The 25708-nt window shown below is 41.4% G+C and overlaps 1 protein-coding gene across 3 annotated transcripts in view; it reads right to left on the bottom strand.

The window, feature by feature from the left end:
* NPC1 (NPC intracellular cholesterol transporter 1) overlaps positions 1–20609 on the bottom strand; it is a 28515-nt gene extending 7906 nt beyond the window's left edge. For 2 of the 3 annotated variants that reach the window (XR_012672356.1, XM_075141978.1), the window contains exons 1-15: positions 20384–20548; positions 13172–13294; positions 11807–11913; positions 11034–11209; positions 9933–10100; positions 9041–9290; positions 7005–7081; positions 5969–6339; positions 5363–5589; positions 4722–4822; positions 3659–3761; positions 2500–2689; positions 1904–2086; positions 1031–1145; positions 84–211 (exon numbers count right to left, since the gene is read on the bottom strand). Coding sequence is in view for 2 of the 3 variants with exons in the window: in XM_075141978.1 (XP_074998079.1) it covers positions 84–211; positions 1031–1145; positions 1904–2086; positions 2500–2689; positions 3659–3761; positions 4722–4822; positions 5363–5589; positions 5969–6339; positions 7005–7081; positions 9041–9290; positions 9933–10100; positions 11034–11209; positions 11807–11913; positions 13172–13294; positions 20384–20467 (2403 nt within the window). In the remaining variant the exon portion in view is untranslated. Of the gene's footprint in view, positions 1–83; positions 212–1030; positions 1146–1903; positions 2087–2499; positions 2690–3658; positions 3762–4721; positions 4823–5362; positions 5590–5968; positions 6340–7004; positions 7082–9040; positions 9291–9932; positions 10101–11033; positions 11210–11806; positions 11914–13171; positions 13295–20383 lie in introns of all 3 variants that reach the window. The other variant, XM_075141979.1, reaches the window with a different exon arrangement.
* Positions 20610–25708: the final 5099 nt, after the last annotated feature.

Raw genomic sequence — 25708 nt, 5'->3', positions numbered from 1 at the left:
AATTGATTAAATGCCAGACTTAACACAGTTCTGCAGAAGGTGCCATCTGTATTACGCTGCAGTTACAGGTGCATTTAACTCACCTCTTGACGCTTAATATCCAAGCCCAGGAGACTTACAAAGCAAGTGACTTGAAGAATAAAGTCTATGAGCACAGCCATTCCAGCAAAAAGGGAGAATGTCCGAACCGCTGGCATCGTAGACAGTGTCCCTGAAAGAAGTGACCCAGTTTGTTAAACAAGCAGGCTCCCTTCTCTTAGAAATGCATGAGCATTTTCTAGACAGATATCCAATTTAAGTGTTAGCAGGACAAAGAGCCTTTCTCTTCAAAGTAAAGAAAACAGCTGATATAAGCCTGGCTACAACTGCTGTCATTGACCTGTTCAACAGCATTAAGGCTGTGCAAAAAAGTGACTAGCTTTAAGACATTTCTCAATTCCAAAGTTACTAGTCTTGTGCAGGCTGCATAAAAGGCTAGTTAAGGAGTGCTGTGAAGTAAGATCTTGCTTCAATATTAAGCCACTCAATGCAAGTTGAACCAATGGCAAATTACACTCCAAGTAAACAAGTTCATTATGAAAGAAGGCCAATTTATACTTGAAGGGTAACAACATAAGATACGCCTCTAACACATACTGTAAGAGCAAACCTCAAACATAATCTCTCATAGGGGCATTTTTCCAAGCAGCAGCAAGATGAGTGAATGCAATGTATGAACTAGTACATCCTGATATTTATATATTACTAAGGTTAAATTTAGATTTGTCAGTCACTACAAATCAGTAAAAAGCTCCAGCCTTTCAAGCTGAAGAGCTTGACAGATTCAGAATTACATCTTTTTAACTGTGCCAGTCTCTTGAAGTGCTACAATGCCCATCCTCAGCAGAGGTCAAGTTAAACTTGATATAGCAACGAACAACTAAGTTAAACTCCCTCTACAAATTCTTGCTTTGTTTTTATATTTCAGTTATGCATTTCTTCTTGCAACATGCAGGTATAAGGCCCTTAACTTCAAATATTGAAGTCTTACCAAGAAAAAATGCCACAGTCTCCGAAAAAGATGAGAGAAACATACTGGGTGCCACATCTCCCAAGACTCTGCCAATCTGTTTATCCAGAGTTTCACCCTGAAGGCGCTCATCTCTCTGTTTTAAGGCAATAATTTATTATAATTAGGAATCATACACTTCAGAAAGTGCTTTCATTTGGCTTAAAAAAAAAAACAACTTTCAAACATCCAAACCTATCTTCTACAATTTTCACTGCATTAACATGAGTTAGATTAAAAAAAAGCAGAGATTCTCCAACACAAAAGCAGTATGAACATCCCCTGTTGCCTTGCTTCAAACTTAAAATACAGTAGTAAGTTCAGTACTTTAGCAAAAACCACACACTTGCCAGAGCCAGTGCAAGTTTCAGTGGGTTATTGAGCCTGTCAAATTAGAAAGCCAATTACCCACTCAGACTTAGTGTCAAAAGTTCCTGATCTGAAGGGTGTAGTTTAGTCCACGATTCCTGCTCACAATACACTAAAATTACAAGTGATCAAAGTAGTAGTCAAGTTCTACAACTACCAGAGAAGGACGTTAAAAACATTATTCATTTGTACATCATTAGAATGTGCATCAGAAACCATGTTAAATGAGCTTGCTATCAACCAGCAGTAAGAAAAAGTAGATGTTTTAATATTTGGGGGGGGGGGGGGGGGGGGGGAGAAAGGGAGGGAGGGGCAGGGAATGTACGTATAATCTTGGCTCTCTTCGAGACCACTAGATACCCTGTGAGAGTCCAGAGCTGCTCAGACTGGGCTGAGCACTGGAATGCAGACGACTTTCTGCTCCAAGTTAACAGCCTTCAAAGATAACAGGCACATTTAGAAGAGTCTGTATAAAAGAATACATACCTGAAGTGTCTGAACTATAATGAAAATGTTGTCCACCCCAATAGCCAGCACCAAGAAGGGAATTACTTCTATCACAATCAGTGTCAGTGGGATTCCAAAGTAGCTGAAAATGCCTACAGAACATGCCACCGAGCTCAGTACAATCAGGATGCCTGCAATGCCCAGGGAGATCTTTGAATCCACCTAAAAAAGTTGTAATGACTGTCAACCAAACCAGCATCATCACACAGGACAGATTTTAGCAAAGGTAAAAACAATATTCTTACATTTAGTGTAACTAGTAGAAAGCTTACTTCTCGTTCTTTTGAAGATCCAGATTTAAAAAAAAAAAACCTTGAAGCTATAAGCCTTAAAGCTTAAGTTAACTGCACATCTCAAGTGAAAACAGACTTAGTTGAGGCTATGAAGCACACAAATTGTCAAGTATGACAAGAAGGACAACGCTCCCCCTAGTTCCTACCCAAGGAGGGCTCAATGCCTTAAGACAAAATTGTATATGAGCAGCCTGCAAAAATATTTCAGTCACTTAAAGCTAAGAAAAACTAGTCAGCAAGCTGTAGCTTCAGTATTTATAGCAATGAGAACTATACACATACCAGCAGTCTTCTACAGCTCTGGATATGTCCCAAAGCTATGGAGATGTACACAAACATTACAATATAGCTTATCAACACAGTGCCAATATCACTCTTGCTTTCACGATTGATTTCATCTTCAATACTCCGTTCCGCAGAAAATGATATAGTTAAGTTTGGATTATCATAGTTCTTCAAAAAGTTAATAAACCTAAAAGAAAAAAAAAGTCAGTCACACTTTAAGGCATAAACCATCTTGTATAAGAAATAGTTGGAAGTCATCTGAGGGCAAATTTAAATTATCTGTGTGGTACAAGAGTGTACTGTGGCCAGGCAGTATTTTGAGGGACATTCCTCAATTCTAAAAGAGGCTGCTGACTACATATCCCTAGAACTCTACTCCAAGCACTAGAAATACACTATGCTGAAATACTTTCCACGTTCTCTCCAGAATTTGAGGACAACCAGGTATCTTGCATAAGCATAAACTATTTCAAAGCATAAATGCAGTTTTCCTCAAAGCTAGACCTAGAAGTACATGCATGAAATACGACTGCAGCTTGCTTACAGTACTTGAACAATTTATTAGCCCTCATTTCAGTTCCCCTAACTGAAGAGAAGTGCTTGTGACACAGGTAGACACTAGTTACACTTGTACTTAGTCCAGACTTTCAAGTAGAGTAGTTTTTATCCGAACTGTTAGCCAGAGCAGCTGGCCTGTGTAAGCCAACATCAGCTCTTCAAGATGGTGAAGGGGATGAAAGCTTTAGATCCTCATCTGGAAGGCTTCTGTAAAAATTGCAGTTTAAGGACTACAGGATAATGCTGGACCTTTCCACTGGTGGTAACGGTCCAGTAGATTGGAGAGTCTACCCGTGTAATTCTAGCCAAAGTGAAATACATAAAATCCTTTCTAAAGTAACTTATCAGCAAGTACTACTGGACTAGACAGGTTCTAGTCTTGTTAGTGACCATCTCCTCAAAGCAAATGCAGTATGCCAGATAAAGTGAAAGTCTTATGACCAGTATAGTCTGTCCTTAACAGGTGTTGCTGCTTCTCAAAACATCCCTGTAGTTATACTGAGAAACTGTTAGTGCAGTACAGGTGTTTTTCATGTATCTACATTTAAAGGCTGCTCTAAGTAATGTGTGCATTTCAGAATACAGGCAGCCTACTTACTCTTTTTCCCAAGCCAAGGCTTTCATTAGCTTTCTTGAGTCATTGTAGTAGTTGTTGACAGGAAAAGTAATAACAAGAGCTGTAGCATTATTATAATTATCATCTATAGAGTAGGAAAAAAAATTGTCAGGCATTATGAAATGGAGCTTACATTCCAGTATAGGCAGGTACCAAGTTCAACATTAGTACTGTCCGAAGCAATCCCATCCCCACAACTCCATTAAATGCAATCTGTTTAACAACATTGAGTCCTCAAAAACACTACTGAAATAAGAATAGACATTACTGAAATAAGAATGGAAGTTGGTAAGCACTCCAGATTATTTACCATGTTCATGGCACCCCAACATTAAACTGTTGCATGGTTAGACAAGGGGCTACTATATAACCAGTACTTAACGACTTTCCATCTAGTGAGATAACAGGATGTGGTTTCTTAAACATGGTGCCTCTTGCATACTTAGGTTTTACTGAAAGCAAGTACAAAAATCTATAGTTTAATCAAGTGCTTGTCCTCAAAGGCTGTTTTAGTACATTTGTGTTTGCTATATTCAATTAAACATAACTTGACAGATAAATTGCTTCAACAAAATTCTGGCTTCAAAATAATTATGAAAGGGTTTCCTTTGTGATCATCTTTATCTATTCTTAACCGCTCTGTCAGAGCGGTATCAAAACTTTATTCTAACTCAAAAGCAAAATACATGCATAACCCAGCATGTCAACTTGAGATACTTCATATCTTTATCTAGTCTCCAAAAACTAAAGATCCTTTAGCAGGCCCAAAGTAGACCGAACATTTGCATACTTGTCAATAAGACAAGTATGTTCTAGTAATAGACTACTCTGGAAGTGCCAAATGCAAGCAGTCTGCCTCCAATCTCTGCACTGATCTACTGAAAAGTTATTTAAAATATCCTCACTTACTGAAAGTTTAACAAAATTCCGGTTTCTCTGGAGTGCATTTAAACATGCGTTGAATGAGAACGCACCTTTAGTGCCAAAGGCAGCACACAAGTACGTACTTTCAAGACTTAAACTGTAACACTGTTTTGCCACCTACCATCATATCCTCCCAACACCAGCCATGGAAATACAGGTCCACCAAATGTTCCTAAGCAGGGATCGTGAAGCGAGCTTGTGTCATTCAGTGATGCTGGAGCCCTAAAAAGATCACCAGCAATAATTGTTAGCTTCTGCTTGACAACTAAGACACAGCACCACAGGACAAAAAAGTAAAAAGCTGTTGTGTTATAACTGACTATCAAGAGAGAAATGATATAAGACTGCTAGTGATCCATTGCCTTGTGCTATGTTTGCTTTGAATTTAAATACACTTTTAAAGGCGACTTCCTTATAGCTTCTAAGACAAGGAGTGACTTCTACCCAGCTGACCTATAAACTGAAGTGAAAGCTTAGAAACTGTCTTCTGTATCAGAATTCTACTTCTCAGAAGTGTTTGAAACGTGGTTAAGGTACAACAGAGCCAGTGTCTGCACCAAACCAAGCTTAACCTGAAACCTGATTAAAATGCAACTCCTGCTGAAGTACTGAGACAAAGAAACAGAAGCAATCTATACTAATCTGCAGTTCCACATAGTATTGCAAGTTTAAAAAGGGGTAAGAAAAGGTTCAAGGGGACAGCAAGAACTAGCTAGTTTTGTTTGCCAGCAAGTTAGAAAAACACATAATCATACTGCTTACCGAACACAGTATAAGAAGTGACTGTGGTAGTCAGCATAGGTAAAGAACTCATCCCCAATAGTGTGATCTAGTACAGAATGACTGTTCTGAAAGTAGTTGAGTACACTCAGTATAGTGCAGTTGTTGTTGTAGGGAGCAAGAGGAGCCAGGCAAATGTCTTTCAGCATTACAGTCTCATTGTCAAAAGAAGCAGTTATGTTGACAATAGCATCCTGCAAATCCAGCACCTTGAAAAAAACCAAACCAAAGCACAGTTTAAGAGCAGCACATGAAAGCATTTCCCTTGCAAGACAGGACTTAAGTGCATGCTATACTTCTGTAAGTTTCTAAAGGCAGTGGCACACATCAATAAAAGCACATGACTAAATTTCATTATTTCTGTGTTCACACAGAATACTTACTGGGACTTAGCTTGCAAGTCTACCTCTAACAGAAGAGGTCAAAAGACAAGGTTTTCAGCAAAAAGCTTTTATAATAAAACTAGGATTTTTAATATGAATGAGTGATTGTTTTGACGGATGCATGGCATTACAGACGGAAGCCAACTCCATATGGTTATACCTGTTAGGTATGTTTAGGTCTTTGCTCTTGGGAAGTCCCAATTACCTGATGGAGAATCTCTTTGCTAAGTGGAGGCCCAAAAGGTACATCTGCTCCTGATGGGTAAGGTGAATAGGTGTCTGGATGGCTGTTTGGTGCTTGAATAATAAGTTGCTCAGTACGAAAGAAAGGCCCAAAGTGTGTGTCAAAGTACTCTTTCTCCTTGCGAGCTTGGCTGCTTGGGGCTGACCAGAGATCTACAGGGTTCGTAGTTGCTTTAACGTATACAAAGCCTGAGCAGCACATTGCAATGAAGACCACAGAGAAGAGGATAACAGGACGTGGATTTCTGACACAGAAAGCCCCCCATGATGTGAATGTCATCCTTAGGCCATTCTCCAACCTTTCACCAAGCCTTTCACCACAGTTAATTTTCCCTGTAAGAGCAAGAAGTAAACAGTAAATGTTTGAGAAGTCAGTTAAGCAGCATTTTCTTTAAGTCTGCTAGGAAACATGAAATTTTATTCTAGCTCTGTTTGCAGTAAGCACCAGAAGCTATGTCTACACTGACAATCAGACCCAAGGACCAATCCTTGATTGAGGTCAAGGGGGCAGAAACCCCTTGTACCGAACACTGCCCCTTCTAATGCAAAATTATCTTTGACAGCAGTAGGCACAGCATATAAAGGCAGGAAGCAGCCAAAAGTTACATAAGCATTAAAATGAGCTACCTCAGCTGCTACACAAATTAAACTACAGTTCTTTCACGGCATGCTTTGAATGGATACAGGGATGGGTCAGAACATGATCAAATTGATTTTAGCATCATGTTGCCCCCTTCACCCCCAGCTACAAAGCACTCCAGAACTTCCATTAGCATAGCTAGACCCATAAACTGTGGAACTAGGGCTTTCAGCATCCAGCAAAACAGGGTTAAGTACTACTCTAAAAGAAGAGAGATACTGGCCAAAAGACTGAAATAAAGCCCTATAAGAATGGACTATATAGCCTAACAGAGCTAAAATTCCAGAGCCCATCCACAGGAAGGGGATGCACTTAAGCTGAGTTTCTAATAAATCTATTACTCTTATCCAAGACATACCATTGTCACGATGAGAATTCACAGAAAAGGCTATATTGCTGTCAATTGGTGTGTACTCTGAGACAAAGTGACGCCTCCTGCAAGACAAAAAGCTATGTTACCCTGCTCCCCCCAAAAAGGTATCTTTTGGGGTTTGTACAGTAAGAATAGAGTCCAATGCTAGTAATAAATTTGATATTTGACTCCTCCAGAATCTATAGGCACCGCAGTCCCCCTACACCCATCCACTCAAGAACGGCAATCTCCAGCTTTATGATCCTTTGGAACAATGTATAGCCACGTCAGCTGTCTTAATAAACTTTACCAGCTTGGATCAACCACACGTTCTTTACGCACATTTAGAAGATCAGTAACATTAACAGCACAGAGAATCTCTTTAAATTGGTCATCACTTAAGAATGAAAATATTTGCAAGAGATTTCTATATTAGAAATATTTTACTTCATTAGTCAAACTGCTTAAGTTACACTTACTTAGCCTGAAGAAAGGGGGAAGTGATGAAAAAGGAAAGTAAAGTACTTTCTTCCTGTCCTGAAGACAGGCAGGTTATAGCACAGAATACTTATGATAGACCTATATTGCTTACACCTTATATTCCTGATATCCAGAGCAAGAGATAAGTTCAATAGCCTCTTTATGGTAATCTAATCAGACCTCCAATTATGGCAGGATGTTTTGGGCTATGAACCAGACATCTCAAACACCCTTACCATTTCATGTAGTTTACTATGCATGTTGCCCAGTAAGGTAAGGCTGCTGAGCATGTCATAAGTTTGTTGTACCCATTACCCTTTTCCACACAGATTTAATTCTTATTATACAGCAATTTCAGATCCCTGGTCATAACTGAACAATATTAAAGTTGCACTGAAAAGTACCAACATATTTAAGGATATTAGATAGTGGAAGCCTCTGGAAAATGCTATTAAGAAATATTAATAGGTTTCCACTGCTCCAGATTGCTAGCACACCCACACCAAAGCATTTACAGTTACAGTTACTTGTGCGATTTACTAGTGAGTTATCACATAGCACAGAGAAGCTGGCTTGCTGTCCCTTTACAAAATGCAATGATTACTGGAAGCTCTGCTTTTGTTTATTTTTTTCAAAACAGGAGACTAAAGAAAAACATTCATGACTTAATTTGCAATAGGGCAGTGATTGTTTGTTACAAGTATTAGTCTGCAGGAAAACTATGTTATGATTGCATGTTGCTGCCAATATTAGATCTTGGCCTCTCCCACTGATCTTGAACTGAATTCCTACAATCCCATTATCTTTAAGTCAAACTTCCAGTGATTCTTTCCCCCTCAGCCACATCTCCTCACAAAGTATGGTGTGCTACATGTGCAACAAAGTGTTTAACAACAGCCAGAAGTAATGGAGGCTGTAATGAAACACTGCATGTGATGGAGAGGCCTGTTTACCACTGGAATTTTCCAGCTCATTCCGATTACAACTTAAGGAACAAGTGATTTGAGGAAGAGAACAGGACTGCATTTTTACTCAGCCATACAGGTTCTCCAAGATATTAGTTTATTAGTGTACTAACCTAGTCTTAAGCATTGTAAAACTCTACAGCTTCTAGAGAAGTTTGACATTTGAGTATGAAGGCAATTCACTGCTCCTGGAAGGCAGTGCTCTGGTATCTTAATGCCTACCATTCAAGAACAGACACAGTTCAACTGAGACTCTACTCTTTACCACAAAGGCTTAATGTCAACCAGATGAAGCAGATGCATGCATTTCCCCAGACTTTTGCATACTCTCAAGTTCTTGCTTATGGAAGTTGTAGATTTGTGTATTTGATCCTGGGATGCTATGAGAGTTGCGCAGCAACTGAACCAACGTCTGCATTCACTTTCTACCACATGGTTTTAGGTGTTACAACACTCCCTGTAAGTATAAGCATCTGCCACAGAACATGACTTTTGGATGGGTGATGAAGTAGAGACATAAGCATTCTGTCCTGAGCAAAGGAAGTTTTTAGGGAAAAGGCAAGTGACTTTCAGAGCTGAGAATTTTGAATGCTTTACCTGTAACACCAGACTCCAAAAACTAGTGCAAAAAATATGAGTAAAAATCCCATGTAGGAAATCCACATGATGACATACACAGCATCCAAGCCAAACAAAAGCCAAGGAGCAGGCAATGGAGGGGGCTGAGGTTTTGGACCACAAACAATTGAACAGTCCTGACAGCTGCATGGTCCTGTCGAATCATCCATAGACTCATTACAGCCTTTGGTAGCATTGTTCATAGGATTCATTCCATGGACAGGAACATCTATGACAAATCACAAGTTGCACAGACGGTTTACTACCAGGTAAAAATTCAGATCTTCACAACACAAGCTTCCCTGTTAAATGAGTTAATTCTTCATATGAAAGCCACTAGCCTCCATACAAAGCAGCTTTTCTTGGTCTTACAGCTGAAGAAGCCACTGCCTTTTCCATAGCAGATACCAACTATTTACAGTTGTCTACTAATTAAATGCCTGGTCATGTTTTAGAACACTTCAGTCTGTAAAACTAATAAGCATATACTTCTATCATCCCAGCAATGATTTGTCATCCCCCTCATCTGTTCAGACTGTGAAATCTGTAACAATTTCCTTATAAAGAAATCACAAAGGATCAAGGTACTGCCCTAGCTTCCCAAGGAATACAAGCTATCCAGTTGCCTAAGCTCAGTCCATCCCTTAACAAGTTTTAGAGATCTACACAGCAAGAAGTGGCATACAAAGCAAGTGCAAAGCATGACTTCCAAGCAGAAATCAAAAAAGGTAATGAGTTTATCTTACATTGCTTTGAAAGCCTCTGACTACAGACATTCATTGCTGGGCAGCTGTTTAACAAATCAGCATACTAGCTGTAGCACATAGCCTTTGACAGAAGCTTCAATGGCAAGGACTATTCAGTTTCTTACCTGAAAAGATAGGAATAATGCTGAAAGGAGTTTGTCCATTGTCTTTACTAAACATGTACTCAATCCAGTTGGTCGCATTGCAGTCCTTGACATCCTTCCCACATAGCAGCCCCAGTGCTTTAACATTACTTGATGGAGCCTCCACATCTTTGCAGGCATTATACATTGCTAGGAAGAGTGCATGAAGACAGAAGAGCCATTAAAGCAATGTTATGATAGGCAATACTTGGAATGCTCACTTAAATAATTAAAGACTCACCAAGTTCAAAGACCACGATTAGAGCTTTCAAGAGGAAACATCTTAAGATAGTGAAATAGTGCTTTCAGTTGTATTTACAGTATTCAAGGTTGCAATGCTTTGTTACAGTTATCTTACTCCGAGTAGGCCACCTGAATCTGCATTACACTAGAACCTACTTTACTGTTTCCTCTCAAACGGTACTTAATATAAAGATCCTTTCAGGGAAAGTTATGACAAATATTTAAGATACTTTTGACCTATAGGCCATATATGACTTCCAAGTGTCTGATAACTTGATTAAAGGTTACTGCATAAAGTGTACAAAGACTGAATTAATGCTTCAAGCTTGCTATAAAGCAAAAAAAAAACCAAAAAATACAACCCAAATTTGTTTGTTCTTAGAAAAAAATCTTTGGATTTGACAAAGGACTAGAACAGTCCATTTCAAGAGGAGTGAATGCCTCTTAGAGAAACACTGTAGTGCACTGTGTACAAACTTTACTATCATACTTGCCAGACAGTTTCAAAATCAGGTAGGCTTCGGACATTCAGTATTTGGCAACAACTTTGTTTTTCTGAAGTTAAAGTCATCAGGGTTATCAGCTATTAACCATTTGTATAGATGTCCAGTCTCAGCTAAGTCTTCAAAAACAGTTATTAACAGTATCAGTGTAATGTCTCCTACCCAGGCAGAAATTAGTGTTCCAGCAGTTTCAAGGGGGTCCTACCAGTACCTATTTGATGCCTCAAGCTTCAAAAGACAGTCAAAGAGATGTTTCCCCCTCCCAATTCTTCCCGAGAAAGCACTGGTCTTACTACCTTGACAAAAGCCTAGGTAAATTAACACACTGTTCACTCACCATTTGCAAAGCGTTCTCCAATAAAGTACTGCAGCTCCGTGATGCTACTTTTGTTCTCTTTTAAAATTGGATCATAGTAAGGTATGGTGCTTGTAACATTCAAAAAGTCAGACTGATTTGGACTGCAAGTCAGTTCACAGAAGAGGTTTATCAAGTTGTAAAAACACGATGGACATCTGGGCAGGAAAGTCAATGAACAGCAATAGATTAAGAGGTAAAGATGCAAGGCATATCTGATTTGACCTACACAGCAAGTGTAAACATTCTGCTTAGAGTGACAGAACAAAATTCAAATTCTGCAAGATTTTAATTAGTAATAAAACATAGTTGGTGCTTAAAATTGCTTAACACTCATCAGTAGCATCAACATCATTCACAAGCAAAATTGCCTACCTCAAAGAGCAGATACAAGCAGAATTTGACTAGAAATTGAAGGAAAAGTTAACTGCTGCTAGCAGGAAGACTTTGTTAGAACAAGAAGACTGAACAGTACTTTATGTCATCCTCTTCTGAAGGCTTCATTACAAATAGAGTAGCTTGAGACAAACTAAGGTAATATTTATTCTACCAACTAACTCGATCCAGACTGCAAGTAGTTGTTTCATGAAATTAAAGCCTCCCAATATGGACGAGGAAGTCTCTCCAAGAGCTTGCTCCAATAAGCCTTTAAATGAAATTACCACCTTTTCTACAGTCTACTTGAACAGAAGAGCCTTATTGTGCTTTCTTATTATGTTACAAAGCTCTAGTTGCTTTGCCATTCATTAGCATACCTGGAGAGAAACTGCAGAGGCAGCTGCAAGTTGTTTTTCAAAGTCTGAAGCTGACGAACATCACAGCAAGTGCTAACATTGCCGAAGAATAAACCTGGACAGAGTTCCTTAAATAAAAACAGTATTGAGATCAGTGGGAAGGAAGGAAAAGCATGTTCAAGACTTCAGAACTCATTATAGTTATGGGTTCTGCCTCAGCATACTTCAGAAGACAGTAGCTGTTGCTGTGGGAGATCCATAGAAAAAAAAAAATCAGTCTAGCCAATGACATTTTTTAGAGAATAAGGAGAAGAATCACTTCTTTTATTCAAGGCATCACTTCCTTTTAAAAAGCCCCTTCAGATGATCTTTAGTCACCAGGGTCTATATATAGAATGATAATGGTATTTGAGAGTCTACTAGTAAGAGGACAACACATGTTTATCCAAGTTGAAAGTATTCCTGCAGCTTATCCTCTACTACCTTCCAGACAGTATCAGATTTCTCAGTCTCAGAAGGCAAGCCACTAACCACAAAATCATTGATTACCTGGAACAGCTATTTCATGTTCAGTTTATAGTAAATGCATTTGTCTCTTCTACAGGTATAACTGATAGTAACATATAAGAACTTCAGAAACAGTACAAAATATGTATTTAGCTCACCCACATATTTAAGACACTCCTGCCACCAGCCAAACCATTGTTTAACTCTATAGCTATTTCACACTTTAAAGCTTTGAAATATCATCTGCCAGAAGGCAAGTCTGGCAATATCATCCTATATTGTGAATCAAATCCACAAACTCTATTTTGACTTCGGTTTTGTTCACTTTGACAGCTGAAGTCCAGATAAGGAGATATGGTTTCACACTAAGCACAGCTAAGGAGACTGAACTTTGTCCAAGTTTGCTCCATTTGAATGAGTGTCAGTTACCGCCTTCCTATTAAAGGAAGAGATCAGGAACGATCATTTGATGGAAAACATAGTTTAGTCTTGTCCTTTAGAGATCAGAAGGGCATAACTGTGGAATGTATCGTAGTTTGGAAAAGTCCTGAAAAAAACAGTCTGACTAAAGAGTGCTCAAACAGAGAGAAAAATATGCAGGAAAGTGAATCAATCCTATATTTAAGGTTACGTTTGTGAAAGCCTGTAATCATATGTGTTGGAGACTTCCCATATCTCTGAACAGAAACTGAGGTATATTACCTTCACACAGCTGGGGCTACGAGCTCTGCCTGAGAAATCAGAGATAATCTGTTCACTTTCTCATCAAGTTAGGACAACAAAGCTAAAGGTCATAGTGCAGGCCCAACAGAACCCAATACAGAACTCTAAAGTGTAGGAGAATTATTTTTTAGCAGCAGACCTCCAAAAGAAGCTCACCTGCATTAAGTCATAGCCATCCTCCGGTAGTGCTATTGGTGGTCCGTCATATGCACAGTTGTATCTCTTGTCTCCAGAAGCAACTCCACATTCCCCATACCAGACACACAATTGTGGAAGTACCTAATCAACGCGAGATAATTGATTAACTGCAAGGAATAGTTGCCAAATTCCTCAGCTATTTTAGAGTTTATGTGCTACCATTCCAAAAGTCATTTACAATCCAGATTAGACAAATTCCTGCTATTTAAACATCAGCATGTACTATATAAAACACTCATTAACAAAAGTATGTTTTTGACATTGTGCACATCACCACTGATCTTCAGCTCAGCTCCCCACCCTTCCTTGCCCAGTCGAGAAACAGGAAGTGTACTGTCTATAGTTAAGATGAAGTACAAGAGTTACTCAAGAAAAACCTAAATCAATACTTGAAAAGCATCTCCAAATACAAGGTGATGTAGAAAATTTGTTCATGCAAGACAATGCATATGATTAGTGGGTTAAACTGTCACTTTAGAGCACATGAGTCAGTGTACATGGAGAGAATGTATTGATTACATGCAATATTTCAGTTCTTCCTGCCACCTTTTAATCCTTCTTGCAAACTCAGTCACCTACAGTGACAGATTGAGGAAGCAGCAGTATAAAAAGGATTCTGAAGCAGAACTTCACAGCTCTGCACTTGCCATAGAATGCCATGTATTGTCACAATCTTAAAGGATGCTCTCCATCACCACATTCAATAGGCATGCAACATTTAAATGGGCTTACAGTGCTAAGTAAAAAGAAAAAAGCTTCAAGTCTCATTTTAAAGATATTTCGATTTAAGGGACTATTGGAAAATTCAGAAATTGGTTCTTTATTATGTGCATAAAGTAAAGAAAGGATATTGAAAAGGACAATGGCACCTTGCAAACCTTGTATTTCTGTTCAGTGGTACTGACACTAAGACATCTGAAATGCTAAACCAAAATATTTATTCTGAAAATTGAAACATTTAATGCAATAACAAGTTATTTACAGGACAAGCTTTAAGACAGCTCCAAGGTTTTCCTATGCACCTGGGCTGCAAGCAGAAAGCAGACTGCACAAACATTTACTACACTTCTGCCAGTTCTGATCAGAAGTTTGCATGGTACAGTTTGAGAGATAACTGACCTATTTTTATCTCCTGAACAACCTTGACTTAGCATTTGTAGAAACACCATATGCTTACACTGCAAGGACAGACTGCTGTGCTTTGTGCTTGACCATGAATAATATTGTTTACTGACCAGAGAGGCCCCTGAAAGGCTGTATTCATAACACCCAAGAGCTACCCAGAATTACAATGCCTCCACAACATCCATTTTTGTGCTGAACAACACTGACAGTTCTTCAAAAAGTACATCAGTAATTGTTTTTTTATCAGGGACAATAACCATCACCTGTTAGAACTGTTGTCTTTTTAACTTAACCTAGGCAATATGGCCCGATTCAAAGTTACTCACTGTAAGCCAGGTTCAAAAGCCAGTTTAAGTACCACTCATCCAGATCACTATTTCATTTGTCTACTCTAGCATTTCTTCTAGCTAAACCTGTAATCAGCTGCTAAGTATCACCATATTCTTACATACAAGTTGGAAAGCACCCCTTAATACTGCACTTCTAAACACTGAATGTTTTAACACCAGCATAAGCCAAAAAGTTAAATTCCCATAACTTGGAGACTATTTACAGAAACTACAGAGATTAATTTGATGCATGAACAAATTTACAAAGAATGTAACACGTCCTTGATGCAAATTTAGAAGTCACTATCTTCACCTCTGCTTCCTCACACTTGCATATCCCAGTTTTAATAGCAAACAATCTACTAGTGGGGAAAGAAGATGTTTTGGTGTTTGTACATACCAGTGTCAGAAGTGAATTAATCATCTCTTCAAGAGGAAGCACAGATTCACTGCTATTCTTGCAAAAGGGCAAAGAATTTTGAACTGCTTACTACAGCCCGTGAGAACAGAATTAGGTATTTCTTCAATATCAGGCTGGCTTCCATGTTTAGTCTAGAATGGTTTGTAATCATACTTTCTATGAACACTTTCTAAAAAAACACTTTGTATGGTTCATTAAGTCTTGTTATCTAACACTTCTTTATTTTTAAAACCCACAAAATTATCAACCTATCAATCTTTTCAGAAAGATTTAGCTTCTTCCAGAGTGGAAAGTGCGGTAAAACCGGTAAAGTAGTTACCAGTTACAAAAAAACTTATCAGGGCACTTCTTACATAGAAAAACTTAAATTAAGTGTCAGGCTGACTGACAGTTCTATTGTTTTAAAAGTGTTATCTGTATTTCAAGGTAACACTTCCTTGGTTATAACTACACAGATACAAAATAAAATACAAGTGTATTATGTCTATAAATTTACCTACAAGGCTTTTTGCATCATTTTCAGGACAAAACATAAAGGAACTTACTTGCACATGACACTTGGTCATGCACCAAAAAGTATACAGCTAAACACACAAGAAAATAAAGCAAGATGAGGTGTTTCGGCCTACTGTTAGTTTACACTTGTAATTTGAATAAAGAATTTAGAATCATGTTACTGAAGTTCCACATCAATAAAACCTACAATGGAAAAACCAACATGTTTATCACTCAAACTTTCAGCCTGTTTAGAAGAGCTGAACAGACCAGTTACTTTAACTACTAGAAGAGCATTTAGACCTAGAACTGCAAGTTTGAATACTCTATTTCAGTATTAACACTAAGAATTCAATTTCAGGGACAATCTAAGATTAGGTATTTTTGCCATGACCTAGCAGGATCTCACTTATAAAAGTCTGAATTTGTTCCCTGAACTGGTAAGCTTTGGTGATCCTTGATTTACAGTGGTTGAACCCAAGTCAATAAGCCTAAAAAACTCCAAATCATTCGAAGTCAACAGCCTGAAGTCACCAACATAGCTCTCAGAATCAGCAAGTCAATAGCATGCTCATCACCGAGTCAGCCACAAAATACGGGAGAGGGCTGGTCTCCTATGATTCAGGCAGTATTCAGGGATACTACAAGTAACTAAGTAACTACTCCATTACCACTGATAAGATATAGCTGGAAGTTCTTCTCCCAAAAACCCTCTAGTAAAAGCTAGAGTAAGTTATGGAATAAGACAAGTACTTTGCTCTTTCCATTCTTTCAGAAGAACACTCCTACACTGGTAGGAAGAGATACGGATGAGTAAGTGTGGTTGTAAATAAGCCACAGTTAACAAAGCCACTGTTTGCAGAGTCAGACTTTCAAGTCACTTAAGATTTGGGTGAACAATCATCTTTCTTAAATGGGTGAAAGCCCTCCTAGCCCCAAAATTAACAGAGAAATGCTGTGTTGAACCCAACAGCCTTCTAAACAAGGCAAGATTCTCCATAAGACTAACACAAGGTTGGGTTTGTTTGTTTGTTTTTTAAAAAAGATCACATTACTAAGTGCTCCATATTTTAAAATGGGACTTTCCTAAATACTTTACAAAGCAATAGCAACATAACCTTAGATTAAGGCTGTTCCCTCCTGCCCCCAGCACAGCTTAGAAACCATCTGGTAGTACACTAACACCAGCCTTCAGTACATCCCCAGAGTTCAGAAAAGCATATTCCTACTTCTGGTAGATGTATTCTGTTTGAGGAGAAATTTCACCTCAGGTCAGAGCTCCAAGAGCCCTAATAAAGAACTTGCACATGAGCAAGTATGGGCATTTCATGACTATTAACATTCTACAAAGGTTCTGTTACAGCTTTCTGGTTCCCAGGCATTATCATTTGTTTGTAATAAAACTAGTGTTCCAACAGATCATAAACACATTTACTTCAGTCCAAGTTTCTTCAACTGCATGTTGAAACAAATCAATAATCTTCAATGCTTCCAGCAACACTAGCCATCACCAACAATGAATATGTAGCTGTTAAGCAGAAAGAACAATGATGATGTTGTATACAGAAACAGCAACTATTTGTAGTCTTGCAAATACCAGATGACAAGGGAACGTTGTTTGGCTCTCCAAATTAAGATTACTAATGTATGGAAAAGGCAACAGCATCAGATACAGCTGTTTCCCCTTCCTTCATCTAGGGTGGTACATCTGGGATCTTGCAGAGCAAGAAGAAACATTCCGGGAAACAGCATACTCTTCCCCCTGACTCCCTTAATATCTAGTCCACACTTAATAGCTGATATTGCCCACTAGGTTGAGAAATTGAGTTCTAACGAAAAACGATACCACATTACCTTTAAAAAGTGGCAAGACTGGTTTATGGAAACAGGTGACCAGGTCAAGTTTGCAGATCTGCCCTAGAAGTTGCATGTTACCTCACAGCCCTCCCCATGAGAGGAGGAGGTCCATGGACTAAAGGAAACTTTACAGGTTTAATTCTTACTCTTACTTTGTCTCTTTCAGTAACTTTTCAAAGGCAGCTACTTCAGAAACAAGCTTTATCTGCCAAGCTCATCCTGTTCCTTTGCTCATAGGTAAGGGACTGTTCCCTTTCAGGCAGAAAAATCATTAGCTACTCCTGGTCAGGAAAAGCAAGCCCCAGTTCTGGAGTTATCCAAGCACACTTCACATGTCACAGGAAAGTCAAGGTCAACTAGGAAGAGAAAGCTGCAATAATGGTAATAGTTCAGTATCTGTGGGAGCAAGCTGGTGTCAGCTGACAATGATTTATTGGGAAAATACACTTACTGTAGGCATGATCAGAAAGCACAGGGCCCCCAACTAGCAGCTGTCTGCAGCTAAGGCTATCTGCACCAAAATACCTCTGATGCCCTGCAGGGGAATAGTAATAATTCTGCACAACACTTAGATTGTTTTGTCTACTGCCCAGCAAAGTACTATTCATTCTACCAGTCATTTCCTTCAGTTATCTCTCCCCTTTTAAGAAGGCTTCCTCACTTTCCATCCAGAAAGACTACGAATATGTCACTACTTAAGTTACTTCCTGGAAAATCAGGAAAGTGGTCACTGTCTTGTTCTGAAGCTACACTGCCATCCCTGTCAAGCAAGTTGCTCCACACAAGCATTTCAGAACTTCGTGCCCAAGGTTAGGTAACACCGCACTGCAGGCCACTTGGCAAGTTTAAGACAGAGCAGCACCTGCCATTAACATCTTCCCGTAGGATTTCAGAAACTCAAATATATCCTTGGGATCCCAGATGCTGATAGGAAACCCGTGTCCAACCTTGCTTAGCAACTAATTTGACAGTCTATGTTTTAGTATAATTATACAAAGATCAGCTGAAACAGCTGCCATTAAGCACACAAGATGCCATCCAGTAGAGCAAGATGTTCATAACAGAACAAGAACAGTTTCAAGACTTCATCGTCCTGTAAGTCCACATTCAGAAACAGGACTAAAGGAACCATGATTTTCAATGTAGTTCTTAGATGGTATTAATGGGTAGTTAACTATCAACTAGTAACAGGTTAGCTAGCACAAGTCTTATACCATGCACTGTTCAGAGTGAAAAGATACATCTGTACAGGCTGAACATTTCAAGCTCATTGTGAAAGTGTACATAATGGAAGGATTGCAAACTGAAATGCCACTCTAGTCCACAGACTTCTTTAAGAAGAAGAAACATGACATATGGCACTTCAGTTTATACACACCACAGCTGAAAGCATGAAAACATTACACTACCAGTATACTTGAGGGAGAGAACAGGTTCACCTTCACAATGCTGCTCTTCTGCAAACATCTAACATTACGTAGGCTCAGTCTAACTGAAGGACTAGCTCCTCTTTGAAAGATATCAAGGTCCACTTTGTGCAGTGTTAGGCTGTAAATAAGAGTTAATGGCAAAAAAAAAAAATCAAATTTTGCCTTCTTACATTAATTTTGCCTTCTTACAAAACCAAAACCTGCATGTTTAAAGTCATTTTGCAGTGTTTACTTCTTAGGGACCACAAAGCCACATCCTCTACAATGATCCCCTAAATCTTAGGGGAACTTGTTTAAAGCTCCTCTAGCTCAGTATTCTTCTGTCACCTAAAGGAAAGCATCTTGTCATTTCCTTACCAGCATAGGACACACCTCATTTCTACAAGATGGTATCTCCCTCCAAAAACATTACACAAAGGAGTGTTGTTACGGTGTGAAGTCTATTACCTACCTACCTGGAGATCATGAGTCATTACTAAACAACCAGCTTCTCCAGTGGTAATAGAAGAATTAATTCCTAGTTTTCTGTTCAAGCTCTTTAAAGGTTGTTTAAAGTGGATACGAGAACAGAACCTCAGTGCACACACACAGGATGACAAACTTGTGAGTTTAAAAAGGATTAAGCATAAAACTTGACCTAGAAAGTATGTTTCCAAGTTGGTTAGAGAGGAAAAAAAAACTCTAAGGCTTACAAGACACTCCTTGTTTCTCCAGAGGAATGTGGAGTATCTCACTGCTATCTTGGACTACAGCATAAACAAAATGTGACCAAGAAGAGAGAAGTGAAGGTTTTACACTATTTTTTCCTAAAGTATCAAGGAGTCCAACTTATTCTAGTCCTTAAGTTTAAGGAAATGTGTAGTCTTAATCTTGGCACATCAATAAATAGCAGATCTTACTACACACAGCCTATTACTTCCAGGAAGCTGTCACCTAGCACAAGAAACACTCTAAGCAAACCGAACCAGACACAGAACATATGCAAGCCTCTGCAGGAACATGTGACTGCATGGCTACTCACATGCACAGGGCATTGCATAACCAGGGCATACCACAGGAACGCGGCACCCCGGGCAGCTGCTGCGGTGTGCAATCGCAGGGGACTGGGCAGAAGTTGAAGTCTGCTGAGCCCGAGCAAGCCCGCTTTCGCGCCGCAGGTGCTCCCAGGCCGGCCTGCTCTGTCACCGGGCTGTGCCGCCCGGCACCGAGTGGAGGAGTGAGGGAAAGGGGAGGAAGAGCCCCACCGGGGACAAGGGGGGGACACCCCCGTACCACGCTTCAGCCCCGAGCCCAGCGGCCTAACCGACGCCTCGCGGCTGACAGGACAGCCGCCTCCCTCGGGCGGTTTCCCCGCCCGGGAGACCCCCGGCTTCAGACAGCGCGGAGAGCCACCGCGGCTCCCCCCAGCCCTGAAGCAACACCCGGGGGGATCCCGCTCCCCACGGCGGGCACCAGCCGCTCCCTCTCCTCCCGACGGTACCAGGAGGCCCGGCCTCCCCCGGGAGGGACTCACCCGCACGGGCGACAGAAGCAGAAGGAAGAGGAGGACGAGCAGGCCGAGGCCGCCCCGCCCGGGGCTGTCTTGCGGGCTCCCCATGACGGCACGGGCAGGGGCGCAGGGAGCCGACAGGGCTCTCGGCCGCAGCAGCGAGAAAGAGGCGGACAGAGGAGGCGGAGGCAGGCGAGCAGCCAGCCGCGCCCGCGCAGGTCCGGAAGGGCCGCTCTCGCCAGGCCGGGCGGTGCTGCCGGCCCCGCCGCCAGACCCTTCGAGGAGCGGCGGGGGGGGGAAGGGGTGCCGCGCCCGCGCGCCGCCGCCAACCGCCGCCGCCGCCCCGCCCCCGGGCACCGCCTCCCCCCGGCGGCGGGGCGGGGCCGCGCCTCACGCCACGGGCGGGCCGCGCCTCAGGGGAGGCGGTGGCCGTGGCGCGGTGGCGGTGTTGGGGCTGTCTTGCGGGGCGGCGGCGGGACGCTCGGCGTGGTGTCAGAGCGAAGCTGTGCGTCTCCGGAACGGAAAATCCCGCCTATGCTGCGGCAGCAGGCGGTCAACGGCTTTGTATGGGCGCGGAAGTGTTAATCACGTAGTTTGTAAGCGTCGGAGTGGCTTTAAAAATCCTGGCTTTGACAAAAGCCTCCTGATTTTGCTTTAAAGTTACTAATTCATTATTTCCAAGCGTTAGGCTGACAGTCCTGTGTACTATTACCGTGCAGCTGCAATAAATACAACTCCCAAGCAAGGCGGGTCAGGCTGCGCGGTAGAAAAACGCCGTCACGGGGCTTTCGCCGCTGGTGAGTTCGGCTGGCGGAGCCGCGGCCGCTGCACCTGGCCGGCTGGCATCGGGTGGCCCGGCCGATGTTGCCGTCAGCGGTTCTGGGAGTGCTGGTTGTACTCTGCCGCTCTGTTGGGATCTGTTTGGATCCGTTTGGAGGAAGAACACTAAAATTGTTAGTGCGTCAAGGTGCGACGCGTCCGTGCAGTCTCTCTGTGATTTCTCCACTACTTTATTGCCTTTGCGGCTGGGTAGCACACATTGCGCTGCTGGAATAAAATATGTAATTTAGCTGATATTGCCATCTGCTGACAAAAATGCAGGTTAGTCTTGGTGTCATTTTGGCTAATTTATGTTGGCCGGGGACCTCTGGAGGGTCACACAGTCCAACTTTCTGCTGAAAGCAGAATCCAGTTAGGTCAGGCTGCTCAGGGTATTGTCCGATTGTGTTTTGAATAGCTTCAGAGATGGAGATTTCACAGCCTCATTGGCCAAACTGTTCCACTCTTTCAACACGCTCACAGTAAAACGTTTTTTTTTTCCTGTATATAAAGAGATTTTCCCATGTTCCAGCTTGAGTCTGTTGCCTCTTGTGCAGTCACTGTGCCTGCCTGAGAAGAGCATGGCTCCCCCTTCTCTGCATCCTCCCATTCGGTAGCTGCAGAGAGCAGTAAGATGTCCCTAGGGCCAGCTTTCTGCTTAGGGCTGAGCAAACAGCTCATGTGCTCCAGCAGCCCCAGCAGTCGCAGTGGCAGTAGACTACTCTTGCTCCAGTTTCTCAGTGTCTTTGTTTTTATTCTGGGGAGCCCAAACCTGGACACAGTACTCCAGATGTGCTCTTACAAGTCCCAAAGAGAGAGGAATAACCCCAATCCTTGACCTACTGGCTACCCCCCTTGCTGATGCAGCCTGCTGACTCGTGTTCAGCATCTTGCCCAGCACAACCAGCCTGTTCTTTTCTGCAAAATTGCTTTCCATCCAGTCGCTGCCCAGCTTGTACTTTTCCATGGGGTGATTGCATCCTAGGTGCGGGACTTGGCATTTGGCAGATGCTAAACAAAGCTAGAGTAGCTAAAGTTATATTGTGTTTTAATTTTGACATCATAAATAAAAAATTTATTCAACACTATGCAGTGTGATCCTAACAGCAGGGGATCGAGTTGCCACATTTTCTAGGGACTCCAAATGAGCAGAGGATGCAGTAGGCATAACTTGCATAGCTAAAGTTAAAAAAATGCAAGAACCTTGTTTCAGTGCTTGTGAAAAAGGTGAAGGATAGCAAAACTGACTAAAACAGAAGTGGCATTTCCTTTCTGAATGAATTACATAGAGAAGAAGTGATTTAAGAATCATAGGTGAGAGAGAACTGATTTATAACGTTGCAAAACAAGCAAAAGGGAATCTATTGCAGTGACAACTTCCACCATAAACTAATTAAGTCCGTAACATCACACTTGTATACACCTACAGTATAAACAGAGAGAAGAGGTAGTATTTTAATATTTATCTAAATCTCTGATGGATATCTGTATTTAGATGGATGCCTAAATTCACACGGTTACTCCAGTGCAATCCCTCAGAGAGTGCTGCCTTTTTGCACTCACAAGCTAAAGTGAAGTGGTATAGGTGTGAAGACTAATTAACAAACACTGATCAGACTAAGCCTATCTTTGGTCATAGAGATTTCTGAAATCTTGCGTAATGGCAGATGCAGAAACTCAAACATGTATCTGTTTTTATGTTGCCCCTGTACACTGGCAACCAGCAGACCAGAGCAGGGTATTCCTTCAGTCCTGCTGCAGCCTTCGGTCTTCGTCACGGCTGCGTGCCATATTCAGGGGGTGAGCATGCAGAGCTATCTCTAGCAGCTCCCGGGCATTTAAGTGTAGTTGCATGAGTGTTATCGATGATAAAGTTGGCACTTGAAGATGACAGTCATCTTAAAGTTATCTCTTTCCTTCTGGGCAGGGAAAAAGTAGCCCTGACTAGTTAACCCAGATCAATGCTGCCAATCTGTGGTACACACAGCCCAGAAAAGACCGTTCCCACTGCCAGCTGCTCTCGCTGAAGAACATTTATCAAGTTATGTCTTGTAGGGTTCCCTTTTAAACCCAGGATCATGCATCAGCTGTTAGAGACTGTCCACTTGGAAGGCTAATGGGGAATACTTATTCTGGTTCTCAGCAGCATACACAAAACTAAATTTTGCTGCCTGGAAGAAGAAACCAATATTAATTCATCGTGTAGGATGTCACTTGGTGCCTCCATGACACCAAACAAGTCATTTAATTGTCCATTAGGACCAAATAAGTTCTTTCCCTCACTGGATACCGTGAATGGTGTAAAGGTGCCTGCCGGGAAGCTCATGTAAAATAACCGCCTGCTTTATTCTGTTCTACGTCTTTGATGAAAAGCCCTGAGCGTTGCCTTCAGAGGTGTAGGCCTTGCTGTGTATCCATCGCTTTACTCAATGCAGAAGTGAAACCCGTGTTGCCGCTTCCACTAGAAACTCAAGCGCCTAGTGGTGATGACCTTGCAATTTCTAAATGGCAGTCTGTTTGAAGAATTACTTGCGCACACAAGTGGAAACACAGTACGTGATCGCTTTGCAGCAAAATCAATTAAAATGTCCACTGCTGTTTATTCTCCGTAATTTTGAGCCTTTATTATTTCTATTGCGATAGCACCCAGAGGCACTTGCAAGAACTGGGAGCTATGTTAAGCAACACCCTGCACAAGCACATGGGAAAGCGGGATATTCTCCTCGGACCTCTTGCAATCTGTGTGAAGACAAGCTGCAACAGGTGGATGAGAAGTTCCACCCAGTTTCTCACACCTCCACTTTTTTGTAGAGCCAGTCCAAACCACTATAGCTTGTTCCAAGAATATTTTTCGAGCCAAACCAGAATAATACTTGTCCTAAACAAAGCTGGTGTTTCCTATTTGGCATTGTAAGCAAATCATATTCTTTTCATCAAGTCTCATTTGTCAGCCTTCCTCACTTGTGGAGGCCCGCTTGCTTTTTAATTATACCCGCCTCAATGTATCTATTACTTTGGGCAGATGTTCTTTGCTTCAGACTTTCCATATGGGATCAAATGAAACTGAGGGGGCTGAGAGCCTGATGCTGCCAGTAGTCACTTAAATATATATGTAGTATGTCAGGTGATGCTGAATCAAATCTTTTTATCTTTTTATCTTTTCATTTTTTTATCTGCCCTAGTGTATTTTGATGGCTGCTCTACCAACCTGTGCTAGTGTGTCCCTATCTGACCTTAGTAAGTCCTATAGTGACTCTTTAAGATCACATCCTTTCTGCATTTACCATTGAAGTCACTGAAAATTGTTCATTTTTATTACAATTAGGCGAAGTTATTTATTGCCTAATAGCAAAAGCTTGGGACTTGAATTCAAAAGATTCAATGTTTGACCTAGTTTTGCTACAAACTTGCTGGATGATCTGGGCAGGTCCCAACCTCTCCCCTGCAATTTCTTCTGTAAAGGAGTGCCAATTGCATGGCAACACATGGTCTAAGAACTCTAAAACCAGGTGTCAACTGGTGAGCTGTTGAAGGAAAACGCTGTAGAAACGCAGCTTATTATTGCAGCAGAGTCCATAGACATGTTGCACTTGTTGCTGTGAGCAAATAGGTGCAGTGTGTACTCATGCCAGAAACTGCGCGTAAGCACTGATATGCTAACAAATTCAAGGTTTGACCTGTTAATGGCTGTCTATGGTTCCTGGTTTGCATTAATGTCGGTTTACTGAGTCCCTGTGAGCACCACCACTGCCATTTGCTGTCGAAGTGGAGAATATAGGCAGAACTGTCACAGGGGAGTCCCTAAGGGCACTACCAAAATCTGACTTGGCAGGAGGAACAGAAGACAGGTTTATGAGCCACAATTCACCTGAGGAACAGCCTGTTTATGGCTTGACTGGAAGACATTTTGTCAGTTTTATAACAGTTTGTCCCAGTGAGTAGGGTCCAATGCAGTAGCATGGCCAAGGGAGTGCCTGCAGAGACTGTTCTTGGAGTCTTCAGAAAGTGGAATGGTTCTGCCTCTTCATGCGATGTAGTCCAGACAAGCAGACCCACGAGGTTCTGGTATGATTTTTCCAAGGGGATTATAGAAGCCTATACCCACATGCTGGATACCAAGTATCTATGCGTACCTGTATACCCCACAACAACACATCTGTGCAGTACATATGAAATTGCAGTCTGTTTCAGGTCTGTGTTGTAGGTTAGTGTCATGCTCCATCTGTGCATCCAAGCCAGTGAAACATTTGCCATAGCAAAAAGTTGCATCCCTTGTGTCGTCCTGACCTAGCTGTGTTCCCCACCGGCACATCCCAGCTTGCTCTGCTGATCCCTGCTCCCTGGCAAGGTGCAGCACTACGCAGCCCTTCTGCCAGCTCTGAACGAACTGACTTGACATTAAAAGCAGGACATTAAAGCATTAGTCCAGTTAAAATGCCTTGTCAACATCGTTAGAGCGAAATGGATTATTTAAGACAACTTAGGTTATGTGTCTCAGATTTCATTTTGCCATGCAGCTGCAGCTACAGT

This window comes from Calonectris borealis, chromosome 2, assembly GCF_964195595.1.
Source record: "Calonectris borealis chromosome 2, bCalBor7.hap1.2, whole genome shotgun sequence".
NCBI lineage: Eukaryota > Metazoa > Chordata > Aves > Procellariiformes > Procellariidae > Calonectris > Calonectris borealis.
The sequence above is the reverse complement of the archived record's forward strand: the minus strand, read 5'-3'. Positions and strand labels throughout refer to the sequence as shown.